Source organism: Xenopus laevis, chromosome 8S, assembly GCF_017654675.1.
Source record: "Xenopus laevis strain J_2021 chromosome 8S, Xenopus_laevis_v10.1, whole genome shotgun sequence".
Lineage (NCBI taxonomy): Eukaryota > Metazoa > Chordata > Amphibia > Anura > Pipidae > Xenopus > Xenopus laevis.
The window spans coordinates 35,675,547-35,700,550 of NC_054386.1; the positions used below are offsets into that span (position 1 = coordinate 35,675,547).

Genomic DNA, 25,004 nt, shown 5'->3' on the forward strand with positions numbered 1-25,004 from the left:
TCCCGTCCACTAGAGTCCTGCATCGGGTCAGGTACCCGTGGAATACCTGCAAGGTGGTTGGGTTTTGGGCAGAAACTGCCGAGTACCTGGTTCTGCAGATAGTCCACAGGTAACCCGTCTGGGTACCCGGCTTTGTTGCAGGACTGGTCCCTCCTACCCTCTCCTGAGTTTGCTGTAGCTAGGGCTGCCACCTTTTCTGGAAAAAAAAATACCGGCCATCCTATATTTTTATGGTTTTACATTATTAATAACATTGTCACCAAGCAGTATTTTTACCGGCCAGGCCGGTAAAATACTGGCCAGGTGGCAACCCGTGTGGTAGCAGAATAACGCCCACTAGAGTCCTGCGCGGGTCCATTTTTTGGGACCTGTACCCGACCCAAACTCGCATTCTTACCCGCTTGGAACTGCTACCCAACCCTACCCCCAAGTACCTTGTCCGCAACCTGGACCCACAACCCACTGACCATCAAGAATCAGGAAGTAATGTCATTGTAAACCGGAAGTGACATTTTCTGAAGTAGATGTGATCAGAAAAAAAGGAGTAAAACAGGAATTGCTGTCATTGTAAGTAGAAGTGACGTCATTGGAAGTAGCCGTGACAAGAAAAAAGGAGTAAATATCGCTATTGAGAAGACCCGCGAACCCGCGACTTTACCCGCACCCAGAACTTCTCCCCTCAACCCGCAAGGTACCGCAGGCTTTTGCGGGTACCCGACCCCCTGCAGGTTATTTTGATTTTTCTTCAGCAGCTCTCCGGTTTGAATTGTCAGCAATCTTGCTATGGTCCAAATTGCCCTAGCAACTATGCATTCATTTGAATAAGAGACTGGAATATGAATAGGAGAGGCCTGAAAAGAAAAACAATTAACACAAAGTAGCAATAGCAATACATTTGTAGCCTTACAGAGCATTTGTTTTTTTAGATGGGGTCAGTGACCCCCCTTATGAAAGCTGGAAACAGTCAGAAGACAAAGGCAAATCATTCAAAAACCATAAAACAACAACAAAAATATGAAGCTTAGCCATTCAATAACATAATAAAAGTTAATTTACGTCTGACCCACCCCTTTGAAGTACATGTTGATCTCACTGTATAGTTACAGATGTACCAAAATAGCACAATGGAACATTTATGTGTGTGTCATCTACTCCCTTCTCTCATTTCAACGGCAGCATTTTACCAGTGGCAATTTACTTTATTGCCTGTGGGAAAGCATTTTCGGGTTGCTTCTGCAATCGTTTCATAAAATGGCACATATATGGTCAAGTGGTGCCCTCTGCTGTTACTTAGATCTCTCACATGGGCATACCCTGGATGCGTCAGTACCAAAAAATATTCAGTTGAACATTTTTCCATTTGTCACACTTATGCCTTAAAGGGGTGGTTCACCTTTAACTTAACTCTTAGTATGTTATAGAATGGCCAGTTCTAAGCAACTTTTCAATTAGTCTTCAATATTTATTTTTTTTATAGTTTTTTTCTTAATTTTTTGCCATTTTCTTCCAACTCTTTCCAGCTTTCCAATGGAGGTCACTGACCCCATCTAATAGCAAATACTCTGTAAAGCTACAAATGTATTGTTATTGCTACTTTTTATCACTCATCTTCTATTCAGGCCTTTCCTATTCATATTCCAGTCTCTTTTTCAAATCAGTGCATGGTTGCAAGGGTAATTTGCACCCTAGCAACCAGATTGCTGAAATTGGAGAGCTGCTGAATAAAAAGTTAAACAATATAAAAATTACAAATAATAAAAAAATGAAAACCAATTGCAAATTGTTTCAGAATATCACTCTCTACATCATACTTTAAGTGAATTCAAAGGTTAACAACCTCTTTAATACTGCAGGGCTATGGCACACAAGGAATTTAATATTGATTGAACAATCTACTTCTGTCAGGACCATCTCAACCTACTCAACCAGGTTGCAGCCCTTCCCATGTTACTTGATAAACCCATGTAGTTTCACAGCTTCAGGGATACTGCTTTAGCTAGAAAAAGTAATGTGGATCAAAAGGGCCATGTACCATAGTGCTTACTGTATAATGGGAAACAAATCTCCTCTTCTTCGGGTGACTAATCTGCCAGAAAAGCCTTCTCGCCAGCTAGAATCTAAATCTTCAGCGAGATGGCACTCGGATTGCATTGTTTTCCGAAGCTGCCGGAAGTTGCCACACGAGGAAACTTTGGACAACTTCGGAAAACAAAGAACGCCAGCGATTTCGATTCTAGCTGGAGGGAAGGCTTTTTGGGGAGATTAGTCGCCTGAAGAAGAGGTGATTTGTCGCCGGACAGCTAAATCTCCCGGAAGCTAATAAGATTGCTTTGCCTCTAAAATGGATTGATTATATCTTAGTTAAGCTCACATACATGGTACTGGTTTAACTGTTACAGAGAAAAAGAAAAACATCTTTAAAATTTGGAATTAGTTTTATGGGTGATGGAATAATGGATAATGGAACCCATACCTGGACTATAATCCAGCTACCAGGACTCACTTGCGAAGACAGGTTCTAAATTTAACACAGCAACCAATTACCTATACTTTTTGCTTAACTTCTTAAACTGAGAATGTCGGATTGTGGTTAATTATCTTTAAAATCATTTTTAGCAGCCGGATTAAACCGAATATAGGTGTCCATAACAAGAGCATATTTAAGCAGCACAAATGCACAGTGCGTTGACAGCCATGCATAATAATAGCCATGGCCAATAATCATCTCTGTATTAACATAAAAATGTTTCAAATGGTGCAAAATAAACAACGAAATCCAACATACATATAAACCACTGAACACAATCAATGGTAAATTAACACATAAATAAAAAAATGCCACCATCAGTTTGGAGACATTCAATCCCACAATTTGCAGACGTGTCTAAATGAATTATGGCACGGCTGCAATTGTACTACACAATGTAAGGCTCATTTGAAACAGGGAAATCAAACATCTAAAGAAAGAGTGCACTCTTAGTGGGTTATTTAGCAAAATTCGAAAATATCAAAAACCACTCCGACCAAATATGCACAGGTTTTTTACCCTCATTTATCAAGACATTTTTCCAAAAATATCCTGTGAGGGGGAAAAAAAATGTACAAAAATCAAATTGTACAAATTTTTCTGATAATACGACCAAAAACTTTTGCCCGAAAACCACAAAATCTTTGGCTTATTGTTCGAAACCCAGTGCAGATCAGGCTACCTTTGGGACTTCTCCCATTGACCTTGTCAGGTCTGAGATTCTGGATTATCGGAGTTTTTTTTTTTTTAAATTCGGATTTTATAGTACTCAAATTTTTCAAGTTTTTGGCATTTGGACAAATTTGATAAATAACCCCCATAAATTCATGTCACACCATTTTTAAAAAAAAATAACGTTACTAAAAAATAGTAAAAAAAAAAAAAAATGAAACTCAAAAACTCCAACAGCCTCAACAGCACTGATCAATATTCTGGAAACTCTACTTTAAAAGGTGCTAGGACCAGAAAATATAAAAACCCATTGCTCCACCTCTGCTCCTAGTGATGAATTGTGGAGGGCATCTCATTGGTGAAGAGCAGTGGCTTTGTAATTATTTTGGTCCAAAGCCCATTTGAGGTATAAAATTTGACTGGGGCCACCTCATCACAAGGTTACAGATATAGGACAATATTGCAGTTGTAAATCATTTGGCTTTACTTTCAATGATATTTAGACAGCAAATGTTTACCCCAAATCTCACTCTAAATTACCATCAAATAGGGCTTCAGAGTATTTAGAAGATCAAATATTTACTCTACCCAAAACAGACCTTCAGGCTGAACCTCTGATCACCCTCCAGCACTAGAGCATTACAGGGCAAACCTTCCTGTTTCTGTGAATGGTTTTCTACCTTGTCTTTCATGTTATTATTACACTGACTTACACTATGCATGCGCTTGTCGTTTACCTTTTACTCTTTTCAATGGAACTAAATTAAAACCTGCTACATGTGTCAGTGAGTATTATTTAGGCATGGGGCACATTAGCGTGATACCCACTGATGTCTGCTACAGAGGGCATTTTCATTTAAAATCTTGAACTGGTTGCAATTACTGCAGTTCTTTGAGAGATCTGCAGTGATCAAAACCTTCTATGTGCCATAAGCTTTAAACTGTTGGTTTCACCACAGTAATGCAGAAACTCACTTTGTATAGAAAATGGTTTATTTACAGTTATTAAATAAAAAATGCAACAATATATCATTATACAAAGTTGCCTCCTTGAAGTGAATCTGTTGAAGGCCTTAGTCATCCTGTGCCCCAGTGTAATGACAAATGGCATCATAGCTCAGGGTTTCCGCAGAGTCATGTTCCCCTTGTAACTGGACCAAAGCTCTACTTTTCTGCTTGTCTCTGTGAAGAATCTTCCCAACCTAAAAAGTCAAGTCAAAGTCAAAGTAAACTTTATTATCATCTCAGCAGTATACGAATGCACAGTGAGAAGAGTGGATAAGGTCAGAATGAAAAGTTTGCACACATGTTAAGCAGACAAAATACTTTCAGTACACTAAGGGTAGCAACACTGGACAGGTGTAGCCATAAAACGACTCTCTGTTTCAGATGATCCTCTTTCCCTTCCGTTATTTTCCCTGCTTTCTTCTGCTATTCATTGTCACCCTTGCTAAATTTTACCTTTTGTCATCCTGCGTAGGATACCCATGGGACTGGCTAGACTTTACTGTCCCATATAATAGTTACATGACAATGAAATATCACTTACCATACCACGATACTTTCCCAATACTACCATTACGTGTTCTCCCTCTTCCTTAGGTATGATTGTCTCCAGCATGTCTTGTCTGATATCTAATGAGAGAGAGAGTGTGCTCTATTGAGTCCCATTTAAGTCTAAAGGAAGCAGCAGCATGCAAAAATGGGCATTTGAGCACAATGGTTTTCCTACCATGACAACAGAGATCAAAAATACACTGTAGCCTTACAGCACGATAACAGCATCATCAGTAATGCCTGCAATGCAGGAAGCCTTGCTGCTGACATTAATAAGCATGTGAAGCCTTTATGAGTTTATAAATAGAGGGATTTTTGTACTTACCGTTAAATCCTTTTCTCTTCGCCTACATTGGGGGACACAGGCACCATGGGATAAAGATCGTGCAGCTGGAGAGCAGACACTAAACAGTTAAATGACTCCTCCTCTTGCTCTACTTCCTGTTCTCCTCAGTTTTTACACCGAAGAAGGAAGAACAAGTATGTATAAGGAACCCTAATGAGAGGAGGAGTCTCACCCCAGAGTGCATAGTTGAACAACGGTAGTGAACAGGTACGTGTTACACAGCATAGAATAGAATCAGATAACCGGGAAGGGAAGGTCTGTGTCCCCCAATGTAGGCGAAGAGAAAAGGATTTAAAGGTAAGTACAAAAATCCCTCTTTCTCTTGCCTAGATTGGGGGACACAGGCACCATGGGGATGACCCAAAGCTACCCATGAGGGTGGGACATCTACCTTATTTGTTTTCAGAAAACCACATCCTTCCACACTTTTCTCCCAAAGCTAGCTTCGGCTGAGGGTTGTGTGAGAGTTCTGTAACCTTTGAAGGTATAGTCTTTCCTATCTGCTCAGCTGACGCTTGATGAAGTACTGACTTCACGTGTGGCATGAGCCGGAACTCGAAACGGGGCTGTCTTACCTGTAATTGCATAGGCTGGTAAATCGAATCCATTTGGCAATTACCACCATGGAGACCCTCAGGCCCCTCTTGTGGCCATCAGGGAGAAGAAGAGTGCACACGTATTAGAATTGTTGTGCTTCTCACTGGAGTAATCCAGTGTGTAGACTACATCCAGATTGCCTTTCTCTTAAAAGGTCTTGGGTTCCGGAGAGACGGAGGGAACCAAAAGATACTGATTCAATGGAATTGGAAGCCAGCTTGGAAGAATTTGCTGAATGGTCGCAGTACCACGTTAACAGCATGAAGATGATGCGTTGGCCGGTCTTGGGTTTCGGAGAGACAGAAGGAACCAAAAGATACTGATTCAATGGAATCTGAAGCCAGTTTGGAAGAGTTTCCTGATTGGTCGCAGTACCGCGTTATCAGCATGAAGATGATGCGTTGGCCTTAGAAGACGAGCCACCAGTTCTGAAACCTGCCAGATGGACCCTTTTGCTGTCAAGATCACCAAGGGATGAAATCTAGGGGGTCAAGGGGTCCTCTAGGAGCTATTACAGGACTAAATTATGGTCCCATTGGCTGCTTGTATGGCAGAGACAGTCGTATGGCACCCTTTAGAAGGTCCTGATCTGCTGTCTGATACAAAATTGTAGAGATCCTTGTCAATGTGTACACGCCAAATGATAAAGACTTCATCTCTGGTTGTAAATACTTGCCAATATCAGCTTTTGAGCTCTTGACGTAGCTGGCATGATAGACTGGGGAACACCTGAGTTAGTTCAAGGGCCACGTTGTTAAGTCAACTGAGGTGAATTTTGGGTGGATGATTGGACCTTGAGATAGCCGATCATCTCGAACTGGAAGTGGAAGGTGTGTCAGCCATCAGGCTGAGCTCTGTGAACCATGCCCTTTGTGGCAAAAATTGTGCCACCAAGACGGTGTTAGTCCGTTCCTTCATCCATTTGATGACTCTCGGAAGCTGGATGAGCTGGTAAGGTTGTACAGCCAAGGAGCTACGAGAGTGCCCACCGCTAACGCAAGAGGTTCCCTGACTTGTGCAATAAGCTGGGTAGATACCTGGTCACCATTAGATCCACTTTGGGTATTACCCATTGTTCTTCAATCGTGCGACCTCTGTATGGAGGCTCACCTCGCAACGATCCATATCTCATTGCTGAGGAAGTCCACTATCCTGATGTTCCTCTGGGGTGTGTACTGTGGGGCTGGTGGGTACGGTCCTCTCAGCCCACTCCATGATTTACATATGCAACCACCAGCACAATCTCAGATTGCATCCTAGCAGGTTGACCTTTTAGGAGGTCCGTCCAGTGCTTTATTAAGAGGAAGAAGGCTCTGAGTTTAAAGATAATGATCTGAAGCGACTGTTCTGTCGTGTTCCATTAACCCTGTTCTGTGTGGGAGCAGAATGGCGTCTCCCTAACTGTGGAAATTTGCATCTATGGCTATGACCACCAATTGTTGATCTGGGAAGGCCTTCCCAGAGAGCTATCACGGAGGCTGAATCCACTGCAGTAGAGATGCCCTGAGATGGACAGGGATTGGCATGATTCTATCTAGGTCATGAGGGTCTGCCTCTGGAATGGACCATGAACCGCTGAAGAGGTCTTGTGTGCAGTTGCGCCTATGAAAACTCTGGCAACGATGAAACCATTGTTCCCATGGTGCCCATTGCAGCACGCAGGGGGACTGGGCACCCCTTCTCGAGTGTGGGGATTCGAAAGGGTAAGTGTCTAGAGAGCTGGACCCAATGGTCTGTGGCTTCCATTGAGATTTGGCAATTTTTGCCAACTGGTCCTAGGCTGGAAAACTCAAGAGGATTTCCTTTGGCATTTGAATTGTCAGCCAATGTGAAGCGGTCGATTACCAGGAACCGCAGTGGCTGGGTTGTCCTGAATGCTAAGGACTAATGCTAAGACTGCCCGTATAGGTCCGTCTACCTCCCTTTAGGATAGGGAGTGTCTGGATCAGAGTCCTCCCTCAATAAGTTGCCCTTCTCTCCCTTAATATTCTTCCATGCTGTCCATGGAATCTGGAGAGGAGTGGGAATGGTGTTTTGACCATGGGGGAGGATCACCTTGGGAAGTAGATAGATATTCCACGACTCTATCCATAATCTCCGGTAACCATGCCAAACTCTGTAGTAGGAGAGATAAGGAGTGTACCAATTCACCCAAGCTCAATTGTTTTGCCGTAGCTGATGCTGAGCCATAGCCGAAGGGCTGCTAGCAGGGGGAAGGGTGGGCCTGTACGGGGTCAGTGGAAGTATTTGGAAACCTGATGCCATATCACAGGCAAAAAAGGACAATAATGTGCAGCTCAAGAGATAGTGATCAGCATTTTTTTTTTAGTATCTCCAATGATGTCAGTCATCCTAACAGGGTGATGTTCCCACTGCACCTATGCCCTAATCTTGGAAATCCCCTCTCCTGAAGGGAGGGAATACTGATTAGTGTTAGGCAGGTATGGTTTGCTGTGGAAGGGAAGAATTTCAGTATCCACCTAATATGCCTAGACAAGATCAGAGGAGGCATACAGGAAGTACATTTTATACTGTGAAGAAAGAGACTGGGGAGGAAGATGACACTGGATAGAGAAGTGGCCAGCTACAAGTCTCATGTAATCCAAGATGGAGGCTGCCAAACTTGCGTGATCCAAGATGGCGGCTGCGAAATCCCGCGTGATCCAAGATGGTGGCCGAGATCAGTTCTCCCCAAGGGAAGCCACGAGGAGACAGAGAAGCAACACTAAGGTGAAAGATGGTGGGCACGAAAGAGGTGGTAGGGGGCAGTGGATGGCCAGTAAGACAGGGGGGTGGGGTGGCTGGCTGGCAGGCAGGTGGAGGCAGTAAGGCCACCAACGGCTCCTCGGCCCCACTGCCTGAGGAAGTCATTTGGGGTGAGTTGGAGGGTGTAATATTTACCCTTGATGCCAGCCTGAAGTGCCCGAGGTGGATCCATGTGGTAATGGGTCGGTGCAGCCTCCGTGGAGCGGGAACCGGATCCCCCAGGGATCAGTGGAACTTAGCCTGCAGACCTCCGGAGAGCGGAAAGGCAGTGGGCAAACAAATTAAAAATAACCATTAGGCTGGAGGGTCTCTAAAAAAAAAAAAGAGAACCTTGGCCCCTGTGTGGCATGTTTTTTGGAAAGTATCCTAACCACTTGCTCCAGAGCCACTAGTGTCAGTCCTCCTTCTGAGGACACTAAATTAAAACTGAGAAGAATAGGAAGTAGGCTGGGGATAAAGCCCAGAGCAGGAGGAGGAGTCATTTAACTGTTTAGTGTCTGCTCTCCAAGTGCAGGATCTTTATCCCCATGGTGTCCCCCAATCTAGGCAAGAGAAAAAACGGATTCAGGCAGGGTTTGCATTCAAAGCAAGTGAAAATACAGTTCACTTACCTTCCAGGATACACCCATTTTCTGTTCGACACACGCATCTTGTTGGGCTCAAAACATCCTCCACCAACATCTATTTAAAATAATGGACAATAAATCTATATGCGTCTGTATTACAATAATAAAGAAGAAAGGCATTACTGTCAACACCCACCACCCTACACTTTCATAATATACAATCTGGTAGTTAAGATATTATATGTGCTAATATCTGTGCCAAATTTGCTCTCTATATATATATATATATATATATATATATATATATATACACACATACACATATATATATATATATATATATATATATATATATATATATATATATATATATATATATATATATATATAAGAATCTATAATATAAATGAAGCATTTTAACCACCATAGGTACAAGTGGCAGTAATCAAAATGCCTTGTCATCTTTCATAAGATTAATCTTGAATCAGAAATATATATTAAAAAAAATGCAACAGCATAATTTTGAGGTACTCTTGCACTGCACAGACATAATAAATCAGCTGCAAAAATAAAAAATACTTTACTTAAGTTAAAAGAGGAAGTGGCTGATATCACCTCCTTAGTGCCGAGTCAATTTAGTTGACCTTCGGTTGTATATTTAATAAAGGCATAATATTTGGGGTGCTCCTACTATGTACTACACAAGAAACCTCATGAATGGATATTTTAACAGAAATGGGGATTTGGATTGTGACCTAGGATTTAACAGTTTCTAGTGAGTTTATAGTGCGCCACATGTAGGTAGTACAAATTTAGCCACAACTGTAACTGATCATTTGCCTGTCTAGGCTGTTCTTTTTTGATGCTAAAACAAACATGGGGAAGAATCGATAAAAAAAAAATATATATTCTTACTGAAAACTCATTTTGATGTGAACAAGCACTGAAGTAGTTTGGTACCTCTGAACTTACCTTAGAATTGTAGTACTTTCCCCCTTTATAATTCTTGTCAATAAATCGAACCCTTATGTCACGGCGTAGCCAGCTAAAAGGAAAATAAGAAAACAAATCATTACACAACAACCCCTAAGACTAAGTTATTATTAATAGCAATCTAAGTAGGTTCACACCCATGCGGTTCAGGCCTTATCTTCTTTTTTTCTTTCTCCTGCTCCGGACTCCTTTGTCGATGTCTTTTTTCTCTGTTATTTGAGTCACCATTCCCGCTAGACTTGCTTAGTTTCACATCAGCATTCCTGCTTGACTCACTGCGTTTCTCGCCACCTTTTCTTCCTTGCTCTTTTTCAGGGGTTCTGTCCCTATGTGGCTCAACTTTGGATTCCTGATGTACTTTACTTAACCTGCCTTGAGGAACAAGGGGGAAAAAACAAAATTACATAAATTTAAACACTGGGGCACAAAAACAAGTTAAACGGCCTTCCTAGTAATACTGGTTTTAAATGGGTTTTATCTATGTTAATTATTTCCTAAATATACAGCAAACGACTAGAATAGAGCAGATTTCTATCTAATCTATCATTCCTCCAATATGTCTCGTCATGCAGGGATGGCTGTCAATTGTAGTTTTATAACAAACATAAAAAGGACTGGGGACGTGGCCAACCACGCAGTCAAGCAGACGTTCTTTCACAACGCTCCTGGGGACCAGTGCTAAAATCAGCCATCGAGCTTCAAAACTGGAGCAGGCATTTACCTAAACCTGTACCCAAGGATTACACAATCTGTACAGAAATTGTCACAAACCATAGCACCAGCAATAATCCCTAGAAAGAAAACAGCTCGTCAAAGGGGTGACCATATGCCAGGTTGACTGACATATAAAACTGTGTCTGAATGCCAAGGAAAATTGGCACACAAACACCCTGTGCACACCAACCAACTCTACTGCCAGTACACTGCCTTTTAGAACTATAATTAAGTCTTAAAGGAAAACTATACCCCCAAAATGAATATTTAAGCATATTAAAGAATCTTACAAAACTGGAATATTATTAAGTAAATATTGCCCTTTTACATCTCTTGCCTTGAACCCCCATGTTGTGATGGTCTGTGTGCTGCCTCAGAGTTCACCTGACCAGAAATAATGCATCTCTAACTGTAACAGGAAGAAGTGATGAAGCAAAAGACACAACTCTTTCTGGTAATTGGCTCATGTGACCTAAGAAGTATAGTTTGTTTGGTATGTTTGTGTGCACAGTGAATCGTATGATCCCACAGGGCGGGCCTTATTTTTTAAAATGGCAGTTTTCTATTTATGATTACCCAATGGCACATACTACTGGAAAACTATATTATTATGAAAATGGTTTGTTTACATGAAGCAGGGTTTTACATATGAGCTGTCTTATGCAATATCTTTTTATAGAGACCTACATTGTTTGGGGTATAGTTTTCCTTTAAGCTATATCAAGTTCTCCGGTTCTATACTCTTTGGCTTTTTGCGTGCTTTCCCATCTCGAATTTTGCAGAGCAGAGGCGGAAGCTTGCCTTGAAAGCTTTGCCCACTCGCAGTCCTAACCTCCACAGTCAGGTCATTCCCCTTCACCATCCCCACCCCTGCCCAGTCATCCCGGGAATATCAGAATCAACTCTAAGTGAGCTCATGGTGGCAATAATGGAAAATCGTACTACCTCAACGGCGCAGTTGGAAGCAATAAAAACAGAACTATCCTTACTGCGTCAAGATCTCTAGAATATACGTGAGCGCACAACAGCCATGGAGAACAGAGTCTTGGATATGTAGGACTTGATTCCACATATGCAGCAAGATATTCGAGAAAATACAACTGGAGCACTGGACAAATCTGATGACTTAGAGAACAGACTATGCAGGAACAATATAAGGGTTATAGGCCTTCCAGAGCGAGTAGACGGATAACACCCTGAAAGCTTTATTGAAAAATGGCTAAAAGACAAACTGGGCCCAGACACCTTTTCCTCGCTTCTGGCAGTGGAAAAGGAGATTTTGTGTACTCACTGTTAATTCTCTTTCTCTCCAGTCGCTTGGGGGACAAAGGAACAATGGGGTATAGCTAACACCACTAGGAGGCAGGACACAACAAAAAAGAACAAACTAATCCCTCCTTCTCCTGCTATACCCCAGTTTCCAGGCGGAGCCAGACCAGTTTGTACCAAAGCACAGAACAGGAGGTTACCAATAAATATGAAGCCTTAATAACTATATACAAGGAAAAGAAATGCATGAGAGACCATGTCTGAAAGAACACGTGAAAGCCTCACCAGGGAGGGAAGTCCTGTGTCCCCCAAGCGACTGGAGAGAAAGAGATTTAACGGTGAGTACACAAAATCTCCTTTTCTCCTTGGTCTGCTTGGGGGACACAGGAACAATGGGGACATACCAAAGCTGTCCCAAGGACTACGGGCGGGAGGTAGAGGCCTATGTTGAACTAACCACCACGGGTTGGAGAACCTTCCTGCCATAGCGGGTGTCAGATGCCGCAAAGGTATCAAAGTGGTAGAATTTTCCAAAGGTATGAATGGAAGTCCATGTGGCAGCCTTGCACAACTGTTCAGCTGAGGCCTGATTCTGGAAAGCCCAGGACGTACTCATTCCTGTGGTGGAATGAGCCTCGAGTCTAGCTGGGGGGCTTAATCCCTGAGCTGTGTAGGCCCTTTGGATGGCCTGCTTGATCCAACGGGATATGGTCGCTTTAGTGGCAGGAAGTCCCTGGCGTGGTCCCGAGGGAATGAGAAACAGGGAGTCCGACCTGCGGACATCTTCAACTCGATGGAGGTAGTACTTGAGGACCCAAACTGGATCTAGAGAATGGAGGGTTACCTCCTTAGGGTTGGAAGGAGGACAAAAAGTGGGAAAAGTTATCTCTTGGTTGAGGTGGAAGGAAGAAACCACCTTAGGAAGAAAAGATGGTGCGGAGAACCACCCTGTCCTGGTGAAAAATAAGGAAAGGAGATCTGTAGGAAAGAGCAGACATTTCCTATACCCTTCGAGCTGATGCGATGGCCTTATGAGCCATTAAAGAGAGATGGAAGATAAGGGCTCGAAGGGGGGGGTCGCTGAAGAGATCGGAGGACCAGAGACAGGTCCCAAGGCGGAACAGGGGACCGAATGGGGGGCCTAACATGGGCCACCCCCTGCAGAAAGGTCCTGACATCTGAATGTAGGGCAAGGCGCCTCTGAAACAGGATAGACAAGGCTGAGATTTGGGATCTTAGTGAACCCAAGGATAGCCCCATGGAAAGCCCCTCTTGCAGGAAGGCCAGGATGTTGGCAATGAAGAAGTGGAGGAGATCCAGGCACCACTGATGGTAAGTAGACCAGACTCGGTGATAGGTCTTGGCAGAGACAGGCTTACGCGCCGCTCTCATGGTGAGGATCACATCGTCCGAGAACCTCTTTTTCTTCAGGATCGCGTTCTCAATAGCCACGCCGTCAATCTGAGGTTGGCTGGGCATGGATGAAGAATTGGTCCCCGATGAAGAAGATCTGGGATGAACGGAAGAGTCCATGGTTAGTCTACGGATAGGCTTACCAGGTCCGAGAACCAGGTGAGACGAGGCCATTTGGGGGCGAGGAGGATGAGAGTAGTGTGCTCCCTTTGCAACTTCTTGATTGTTCTGGGAAGAAGAGGCAAAGGGGGGGGAAGGTGTAGGAGAGCTGGAAGTCCCAGGGAGCCGTGAGGGCGTCTGCTGCTAATGCCAGAGGGTCCCTGCAGCGTGCGAAGAAAAGAGGCACCTTGCGGTTGTGGCGGGATGCCATGAGGTCGACCTCTGGAGTTCCCCATCTTTGGGTGAGTTGTAGAAAAATGTTGTCCTTCAGAGACCACTCGCCAGGATCTAGGGACTGTCTGCTGAGAAAGTCCGCCTCCCAATTGAGAAGACCCGGAATGCAGATTGCCGATGTGTCTGGTGAGTCTCTGCCCATTGAAAGATGAGTCCGATCTCGTTTAGCACGCTTCTGCTTCTTGTGCCGCCTTGGTGATTGACATAGGCTACTGCTGTGGCATTGTTGGACTGGATTCTTATCCAGTCCGACAATTTGATGGAATGGAAGTTGATGGAATGGAACAAGGAACAAGGCTAAGTGAATGTCCCGAATCTCCAGGAGATTTGTGTGGAGACGCTGCTCTGCTGGAGACCAGAGACCCTGTGCTGAGTCTCTCTGATGAACTAACACCCCACTTGCTACACACTCTTACAATGGCAACTCAAAATCTCTCTCAGTTTGTATATTATCACACTCACCAGCTGCATGTCATACAACAGTGTAAAAGGATAGGGGGTGTGTGTGGTAACATCCCTCAGTTTAGAATAATATCACCAAGGCTTGCACAATCCACACGATGGGTATACATTCACTGACAGATTATTTATGGGGAAATTGTACAGCATAATTTGCTGTTGTTGCACTCACTCAAATCCTTTGCATACTTTGTATATTCTGCACTGTTGACCAATCGCAAAGAGAACAGAGACACTGTCACCACCTTTCCACCAATGGCAAGTGTGATCATCGCTCTGGAATTGTCTGGGTCAATGCCTTCGACCTGCAGAACAAAGCGACAGACAGTATAAGGGAACCTAATTACAAGACATATTCTGACATGGGAACATATGGCAGTTAGCAGTAAACTAATGCAGTAGCTGGAGATACCAACGTTGCGCATTATACCCTGGATTGTAAGAATAGTCTATGTGACCAAGAATTCAGATTAAAGTCACACTTACCTTCCCATACATATCTTTGTAAGCTCCACTCTGTATCTGTACTGCACTCCCTGTCCCAAGTCCTTTTGACTCTTCTTCTGGTTCCTCCCCAGGTTTTAATGGTTTCCGGGGCTTTTGTGGCTCCAGATGCTTTAGAGCAGAACGATCTGCACCTAGTCCCAACCCTTTGGGGCGCAATTTTTGCTCTAATGGCTTAACATCCCTGGAGGGAAACAATTGGCACTGCTATTTTATGCCTTTATTATTACACTTTGCTTATTAAGTATGCACATTATCCATCCGGGAAAAAAACAGATATCAAATGAAAGATATAACGGATAGAATAGAAAACAACTGCAGTTCCAGAAATAAGAACATTTATTGGGTGCAAAAATCATAATATAATATATAATGTTATATAAATTCATAACATTCCAGAAGGACAGGGGCGTGTTAGTGCTCCATGATGCCTAAGAACCTCACTTTGAAGCCATTTTGCGCTACTGGGTGCTCTTCCTACTCAGTATATATATATATATATATATATATATATATATATATATATATATATATATATATAATTTTTGTTTTATAGTTTATAGAAATCCTGCTCTGAATGCAAGAAATAATACACTGTTCTGTCACTGCTCTGCTGAACTTACTGCTTAAATGTGCGTCCAATGCCCTCTCCTTCCTTCCACCCCATTCCTCTCAGCATCGCCATCCCATACTGTTGCACAGGCACAACATCATAGTCTGCAGCCTCAGCCTGGAAAACAAAGTCCAAGTGTAATAAATAAAGTGTCCTGCAATATTTTAAACATGTAAAACATAGGTATGCGTTTAATGGGGTCTTGTCACCTACCGTTTAAGGACCATAAGCATTATTAAATAAAAGAGACATTTAAAAGGTATAAACAATTTTTAATAGTGCAACTGGGGTTGAAAAACACATGCCCATAAAGTGTAGGCTTTCAGGTAAATGCTTTCTAGTTCATCCAGAGGCTAGTTATATTATTAAGTATTAGAAAAGAGTAAAAATAAAAAAAGCAGGTAGATGGTGCACTTTTGCTGTGCTAAGGAGCTTACATTCAAAAACACTGATCTTTACTTCAGTTTCAAGTTTTAACTAAAGGATTTGTCTGCAGTTTAGTTACAATAAAACATATATGAAAACAGGGTTTGAATTTGGTTGGCTGACTTCTAACAGCAATTGTGCAAAAGAAGATTAGGAACATCTTACCTACTACATTTTTTACATGCCCAAAACAATGGAATGGAGACACCCACGAATGGACCCCAAAAGAATCAATTAAGAGTTTGTGATTGTTACATGATTCTCTAAGGAGTTAATTTTTCTGGTGGTTTCCTGCAAAAAAATCTCACTATGTACAACTGGTCAAATGAGCCTTCTGAATAGGAAATGCTGATAAAAAATGTGGAAAACTGCTGAATATCTAAATGTTTAGTAATGCTAACCATTGTAGGGAAGGTTTTTATGCAAATAGATACACCCAAATCCAAGTCAACATGGTGCTGCAATAAACGTATTTCACCTTTAAATTAACTTTTGGTTTACAATTTGCAATGGGTATTCATTAATATTGAGTGTTTTTTTTTTTTTAATGATTTATCTTTTTTGTTCAGCAGCTCTACAGTTTGGAATTTTAGGAGATATCCCTGCTCCCACCTACAGTCAGGTAATCCCAGTGATGGCAACCATTTGAAAGTTTTACCCTTAAAGGGGTTGTTCACCTTTAAATTAACTTTTAGTATGATGTAGAGAGTGATATTTTGAGGCAATTTGCAATGGGCTTTCATTGTTTCATTGTTCATTATTTATTATTTGTAGCTTTTGAGTTATCTATCGGAAACCATATGAACTTGAAGAAGTGTTGGAAGGTGAACAACCCCTTTAACTTTTATTATGTTATAGAATGGCTATTCAATATTTATTTTTTTAAAGTTTTTGCCTTTTAGCTTTTTATTCAGTGGCTCTCCAGTTTACAATTTCAGCAATCTGGTTGCTAGGGTACAAATTACCCTAGCAACCATGCACTGATTTGAATAATAGACTGGAATATGAATAGGAGAGGCCTGAATAGAAAAATGGATGATAAAAAGTAGCAATAGCAATATATTTGCAGTCTAACAGTTATTTGATTTTTAGATGGGGTCACTGAAAGCTGGAAATAGTCAGAACAAAAAGGCAAACAATTCAAAAACTTTAAAAAAAATAAATATTGAATAGCCATTCTATAACATACTAAAAGTTAAAGGGGTTGTTCACCTTCCAACACTTTTTCAAGCTCATTTGGTTTCCGATAGATCACCAGAAATAAAAACTTTTTCCAATTTCATTTCTATTTTCTATTTGTGGCAGTTTTTCTAATAGTAAAGTATAAAGTTTCATTTTTCACCTTCTAAACCACTTCTGGGAAGGGGGGGTAGTCGACTCTAACTGTTTAAATTGATACATTTAGTTGATAAATTTGTTATCTTTGTCCTTACTGAGCAGAATCCCTGAGTTTCGTTAAAAACAGTGGTTAGCATTGATACAATAGTTGCTAATGTTGCACTGATGCTGCTGAGAAATGTATCAATTAATTATATCAACTAAATGTAGCAAATTTAATAGTTCAGAATGCTCCTGGATCACTGAGCTGCCAGACTGAATCCCCAGAGACAGGACCATTAAACTTTAAACTTCAACTGTGGGAAAACAATAAAAAATGGAAGTAATTGAAAAAGGTATTTGTTTATGGTGAACACAACTGAAAAAATAGTTTGGAAGGTGAACAACCCCTTTAACCTAAAGATGAACCACCCCTTTAAAAGCAAGCAAGTTGCAGGTACAACTTAGTCCCTGTGTTAAATGCATAGAGAATTCTAAGAATGCTAAAGAATTGTTAATTAATCAGATAAAAGTGAATAGGACTGGCCACACCAGGGATAACTTAGTAGTAGTAGTTAGTAGTAGCAGTTAGACATAGTTGGCCAGCTTAAATGAACAGCAATATATGCACGAACGATCCCAGTTTTTTGTAGCTTAACAAGCAATATGTCTTTGTCCTTAATATATTAAGAATGGGTTGAGTGCAGAGAACCTTGTGTCTTTGCCTTTAGGAGCTATTTGGTTAGTATGTCTAATTTACCTTAGCAGCCAGGCTATGGTTTGAATGAGAGACTGGTAAATAGTAGAAGGTGTGAGCAGAAAGATAAGTAATACAAAAACTAACAATAACAATACAACTTGAGTTTAGCAGAGCAATAGTTTTGTGGCTGTGGGGTTCAGTGACCCCTATCAACCAGGGTGCAATTAAACTGCAAGATGGAAAGAGGTAGAAAGTGAAAGGAAATAATTCAAGAACTATAAAAGAAATGTAAAACAAATGGAAAAGTTACCAAAAACAGGTCATTCTATCACATTGTAAAAGCTACCTAAAAAGTTGACAGATTTAACATGAACGATAACAGTACTCACAGAATCTGGACGTAAGCTAACATCAACCTTCTCTCTATCTTCATAACCATCAGGCATTCTGTTCTGCATAAGCAGCGGGATACTAAGAGTTTGATTTGTCTCAGAGTTATCCTCTTGGGCTCGCCGAGATTCTAAAGAACAGCAGAAAATGTAAAACATAATAGAGAAGGAATGGTTTACAGGGTGACGAGAGAAAACACTGGTCATTTACCCTCAATTAACTCTTTTACAGCTTGTGACAGCACAGCCTCGTCTTCTGTTTGTGGAGCAGCATCTTCCTCTTTGTCCTTGTTCGGCTTGGCCCATCTATTCTTGTGTATAAGGGGAATAACTAGCGGCTTAGATTCTGGAGCAGGGTTTGCACTGTTCAGGACAGAAATTTGATATAAAATAGATGAGAACAGAGGCAAGACTTTCTCTAAACATAGATATATGTCTCAAATACCAAGAGGGCTACAGTAAATAAAAACTACATATCAGACTCAGATGACGCTATATGGTACTACACGTGATGCAAAGCTAAGGGGACCGATTTTTCAGTACTTCTTACATTCTGTTGTGAAATTGATGCCTCCTAACATGGGCAAAGAAGGGGTCCTTCCAGTGGCAAACTTACAGGGGATAACAAAAAAAACTGTAGACTTTAAGACAAATATTGGAACAACTTTTGTGTGTGTGTTTGCATGTATACACATACACACAGTGGTTTTAATGTGATATGTACACAATCACAATTAACAGCAATAATATCCCTTTGTTTTCGGTTTGTGAACCTTTACACTATACAGCAAAATTCAGATATCATCCAGCTGCTTCTCCTGACTTGTTTCAGAACTAGCAGGGCAGAGAATAAAAAATGTTATCAAAAGTAAAAAAAAGTTTCATTTATGTAGATTTGAAAGTTGCTTAGAATTACATGTTCTTTCACTATGCAAAAAGTTGTTTTTATTGCTTTCACCTCAGGTTAAAACAATACATTACTGATTGATATAAAAATGCAAACAATATTTTCAGGCTTACTGCTGAAAAGAGGCTTCCCTGTAAAGTATTTGGTTGCATTAAATGATACTTAGATCCAGCCTTAGGATAATAACACACTATGTGATTTCTAGTGTTGTGTCTTCCAAGCATTGTTTTCACCCCCATTCAAAGTCAATGGGCATATAGGTCTGGTTTAGTTTCAGATGTGTAGTAATGATGACCCAATACCAGTAGGACCCGTGGGGGTTTAATTGCGAGACAGGTGGGTTCAGGTTAGAGCCTGCACATCTAGACCTGGTTCAAGTTCATTTTTAACTGTGTGTTGCAGATGGTTTGGCCATCCCACCGCCATCTGTTGGTGGCACAGTGTGGTGTCCAGCCTATCCCCTTAACAACAAAATATAAGCCTATCACTAGACTGTGACCTGCACTTTGCAGCAGGCCTAGATTGGTTGTCTGTAATTTCTGGCAAATGCCAGAGAGAAGACAAACTGTCACTGCTGTTTGGACTGTGGTTGTTTGGGCCTCTGTGTACTTGAAAAGCCAGGGCCTATTTTAAAGGAGAAATCAACCTGCGGGGGAAAAACCCTGTACCCCCCACCCCAGGTAGACCTCCCTCCCTCCTCCCCCCCAGGCTAACTACCCCCCCCCCGGGAAGTGCCCCATACTCCATACTGCGAAGTTCCACGCGTCCATCTTTCGCGTCCTCTGTAAGCTGAATAAGAGATTGGTATTTCTGCGCATGCGCACTTGGAGCAGTTTGCCGGTTTGCGTAGAATTACACGGAAATTGCTAATACTCTCAGTCAGTTTACAGAGGAGCCGGAAGATGGACGCGTGGAACTTCGCTGGAAGAATCTGCGCTGAGGGGTAAGTAAGGAGTATGGGGCACTTCCCCAGGGGGGTAGTTGGCCTGGAGGGAGGGAGGTCTACCTGGGGTGGGGGGGGGGGTACGGGTTTTTTTCCCCACAGGTTCATACTTAAAGGAAAACTATACCCCCCAAACAATGTAGGTCTCTATAAAATGATATTGCATAAAACAGCTCATACAGTATGTAAAATCCTGCTTCATGTAAATAAACCATTTTCATAATAATATACTTTTCTAGTAGTATGTGCCATTGGGTAATCATAAATAGAAAATTGCCATTTTAAAAAAAAAAAATAAGGGCCGCCCCCTGGGATCGGAGGATTCACTGTACTCACAAACATACCAACAAACCATACATGTTAGGTCACATGAGCCAATTAACAGACAGAGTTGTGTCTTTTGCTTCCACACTTCTTCCTGTTACAGTTGAAGTATTTCTGGTCAGGTGATCTCTGAGACAGCACAGAGACCATCACGAAATGGTGGCTCAAGGCAAGAGATGTAAAAGGGCAATATCTACTTAAATATATATTCCAGTTTGGTAAGATTCTTTAATATGCCACTTAATATGATATGAACTGTTGCTAAAGTGTTCATTTTGGGGGTATAGTTTTCCTTTAAGGATACTTTAGAGAGCATTCTTTTGAAGGGCTGCCTGGGTCAAAACTGCCTGCCCGGTTTTCCAAATTAGGAAAACCGGGCAGGTTTCCATATGATTGACATAGCACCGCCCCTGACATCACAACCTGCCCCTGCAGTGTCAGAGCCCCTTTGTGTCACAGCCCCTCCACCTGCACAGATTCAACCGGGCCAAAAGGTGGCAACGCTAATTTTGGATAGATTTTACAACAGGGTGTTAGTGTCCCCAGCACGATACAGAAGATAGTATATATTCAAAATATAGTGCACCCAGACGCCTTTATTGCTTTCTGTGCCTGCATATAAAAAAAGGGTGAATCTTCAACTATAGCACAGTGTTATGATACAGTAGCTTTAGGCTATCTGAAAAGAAATCAGACTCTCTTGCTATCTGAGAAACACAGGAAAGGCATCTGGTTACAGAAACCTAACAGATCATAGCTAGTGATGAGTGAAATTTTTGCCTTTCGCCTTGAAAATGGCACCCATATGGGTGAAAAAAATGTCATGTGTCAAAACGTTGTCACGCAATAAAAAAAAATGTAATGCATTTTGGTGAATTTTCAGGGTTTAGCAAATTTTCAGCAAAGCGAAACAGGCCAGATTCGCCCATCACTAATCATAGGCAAGTATACAGAACACTGCTGAGTTCTAGAATGTAAACAATGGCACTACAGCATTCACAAGGAAGACGTCCGTACAACCAACTGTAAAAACTGTGATACACCTATGTTGTTTTAAGTAATGTATATTTTGTTTATTTTACAGACAACATCCTCATTACTGCTCTCTATTAATACCGGCCTGATGAAGCACATGACAGGATTATCACCCTAGCCCCATCAATATCTGACTCATCCTGTATAAAATTAAAGTAATGCTCTCCTGCTTGAAACACAGGCCAATATTGGAGTACTAAAAAATCAAGCATAAAATATAACAAATTATTGACTGCATGTTTTCCAAAAGTTGCAGAAAAACATAAAATCACTGTTGTGAAAAACACAATTCTTCCATTTTCCCATCTATTCCCTGCACAACCCAGGGCAAGCACAGTAAGGAATTTCTTTGCAGGTTTCTGTACTACACATAAGCCCAGTTTCAAAGGAGAACTTTCCAATACTTTTAACTTTATCTGCAGCAGTTTTAACAATGACATCTTCTTTACCCAAAGAGTCAGCAGTCTGGCTGTTTATATTCTCTGCGCTGCCGGTGCTGACCCACTGAAATGATGTAGCAGAAGCCAACTTTTTAACAGACCCGGAGAAAAAACGACTTTCTGCTGTGACACTGGTTCAGGAGTCAGCCCGTGGGTCTCCAGCTGTTGCTAAATTACAATTTCCACCATTCCAAAGACTGCTATTAAAGGGGCGATTCGTCTTTTAGTATGTTAAAGAATGGGCAATTCTAAGCAACCTTTCAATTGGCCTTCATTTTTATTAGGGATGCACACAATCCACTATTTTGTTTTCGGCGAACTCCCGAATCCTTCGTGAAAGATTCGGCCGAATACTAAACTGAATCCAAATTCTTATTTGCATACGCAAATTAGGGGTGGGGAGGGGAAAACATTTTTAACTTCCTTGTTTTGTGACAAAAAGTCCTGCGATTTTCCTTCCTGCCCCTTATTTTCATATGCAAATTAGGATTCGGTTTGGCCGAGCAGAAGGATTCAGCCGAATCCTGCTGAGAAAGGCCGAATTCTGGATTTGCTGCATCCCTAATTTTATAGTTTTTTTAAATTATTTGATTCTTTTTTGGAATCTTTCCAGCTTTGACATGGGGGGCACTGACCCCATCTAAAAACCAAATGCTCTGAAAGGCTACTTTTTATTACTCATCTTTCTATTCAGGCCTCTCTTATTTCCTATTCCAGTCTCTGGTTCAAATCAGTACATGGTTGCCAGGGTAATGTGGACCCTAGCAACCAGATTCCCAAAATTGCAAACGGAGAGCTGCTGAATAAAAAGCTAAATAACTCAAAACTCACAAATAATAAAAAGTGAAAATGAATTGCAAACTTTACATTATACTGAAAGTTAATGTAAAGGTGAACAAACCCTTGGAGCAGGAGAGCTGCATAGCACTAGCATCGAAGATGTAATATACAACCCATGGGTAACAAAGGGTTAAGCAAGAGTTGTATGCACAAAGTAATAACACAACTAACTCACTACAGCTACAGCACTTTATCAATGTCACCTGAGTAGCTCTTTTCCCTCTGCCCCGACCAAATACTCCTTCTCGTGCTCTTCTTCCTTCTCCCCATCGCTCACGAGGAGTTTCTTTTTCGAACTGCGATTAAACCCAAAAGATATTGGCGCCTGAGAAGAACCGGCAGCCGCCATTTTCTTCTAGCGTCGCAAAAGCCGGACACTCTGTCAGAGCGACGAACCCGTGGCATTGTGGGAACAGCAGGGAATCGCAAAGCCTTCTGGGTATGTGAGAATTTTCGTCGCTGGAAAGGAAGTAGTAGATTTCATTTACGGACTGGCCAGTAGACATTCTCGCTGTAAACAGCGAGCCATATGATTCTCCTGTACTAGTGCTTTTAAATATATATGGTTGGGATTCTCAGACAGTATCCACCAGCTTGCAAACCACAGAATGGCTATATGTGCCTGAGTTACACTGTGTGTCCATGGGTGTGTCATAAAGTGACATTTCTTGTCCATGGGTGGCTGTGTCACAGAGTCTGTTTGTGTGTCTCTCCCAGAGAGAGAGAGAGTGTGATGGTGTGCCTGAGTCAAAACATTAAAGGGATACTGTCATTGGAAAAAACATTTTTTTCAAAATGAATCGGTTAATAGTGCTGCTCCAGCAGAATTCTGCACTGAAATCCATTTCTCAAAAGAGCAAATAGATTTTTTTATATTCAATTTTGAAATCTGACATGGGGCTAGACATAGTGTCAATTTCCCAGCTGCCCCAAGTCATGTGACTTGTGCTCTGATAAGCTTCAATTACTCTTTACTGCAAGTTGGTGTGATATCACCCCCCTCCCCCCCCCAGCAGCCAAACAAAAGAACAATGGGAAGGTAACCAGATAACAGCTCCCTAACACAAGATAACAGCTGCCTGGTAGATCTAAGAACAGCACTCAATAGTAAAAACCCATGTCCCACAGAGACTCCTTCAGTTACATTGAGAAGGAATTTGTAGACTTGGCCGGAAGAGAGTTCATTATTGCTTACTTCATAGTGTCAGCACCATGAATTCTGCTTAGGGCTCTTACTGATGATGATCGGTCAGCCTACACGGGCCTGTGTGTGTACAGCCCCATTAAAAAGAACTGAATGCCTCTATTGAGCGCAGCTTCAACCGCTAGTCAGTAAGAGCCCTAATAATGGTTCCTCTTCATTAGGCCACCTGCTGTCAATGAGTCCCTACTGTGTTACTGATCCTCATCTCTGGTATTGATTTTTGGACTGAAACTACCCCGTGTTCTGCTTGTCCCATTTGCCTGAACTTAGAGCTTTGATACATTTTATGATCAGAACTTTGTAACTAAAGACCCCTGTTTTTAAAATTGATACACTTGGATAATGGTGAATTACTTATGAAATTTATGATCAGAACTTCAAAACTTCTGTTTTTGGAAATAAGTGCACTTGCATAGATACTGAATTACTTGTTGGTACTCCAGAGTTGAGTCAGTAGCCCTTGACATCAACATCACAGGGTGCATAAAGGGTAAATTTATTGGTACTTTTTGAGTCCCCAGAGCCACTGTTTCTTTTTTTTAAAGGTAACATTTTTGTTCTTTTTATTATCGTTTCAACCAAAACAAACAATAAACATGTTTTCTTAACCCTTTAACCCTTTAAGTGCCAGCAGAATTTCACATTTTGGTTACGCGAAATGCCAGCCGTTTTTGAAACATTTTGTGCTCTCTCACTTTAGGGGCATTTTCTGAGGGGAAACCTATAGTTTACCTAGGAAAACTATACATTGTTTTTTTCGGTAGAAACTGAGCTTTCTAAATCTGCCTGAGTTTTCATGTATTTCCACCTGTGCAAAAAAATTTATAGTGCTAAATACCAAAAAAAAATGAAAAATTACCATTTTTCATCGTATATCAATTTATACCAGAAAAATATTTCATTTTACGGATGAAAATCCAACTGATTTGGAAAGCCTTATGTCTCTCGAACGTGCCAATACCAGATATGTATAGTTTTAGGGAGATTTAGGACTTCTGTACCTCAAAAACTCCCGGCAGTATATTACCGAATTTTGAAAGCACTAAGGCAGAAAACGGCATGCTTTAGATTCCAAGGCAAAAACTCCTGA

The 25,004-nt window shown here is 41.5% G+C and overlaps 1 protein-coding gene across 1 annotated transcript; it reads right to left on the reverse strand.

Annotated features, from left to right (window-relative positions):
* Positions 1 to 4,170: 4,170 nt before the first annotated feature.
* Positions 4,171 to 23,082, reverse strand: gpkow.S (G-patch domain and KOW motifs S homeolog). Its single transcript, NM_001091045.1, is given in 11 exon segments — positions 4,171 to 4,401; positions 4,749 to 4,834; positions 9,077 to 9,146; positions 10,004 to 10,076; positions 10,162 to 10,396; positions 14,445 to 14,577; positions 14,759 to 14,960; positions 15,400 to 15,506; positions 18,222 to 18,352; positions 18,433 to 18,584; positions 22,914 to 23,082. Coding segments are annotated over 11 exon segments (1,464 nt in total). The 5' UTR covers positions 23,060 to 23,082; the 3' UTR covers positions 4,171 to 4,272.
* Between the last annotated feature and the right edge of the window lie 1,922 nt (positions 23,083 to 25,004).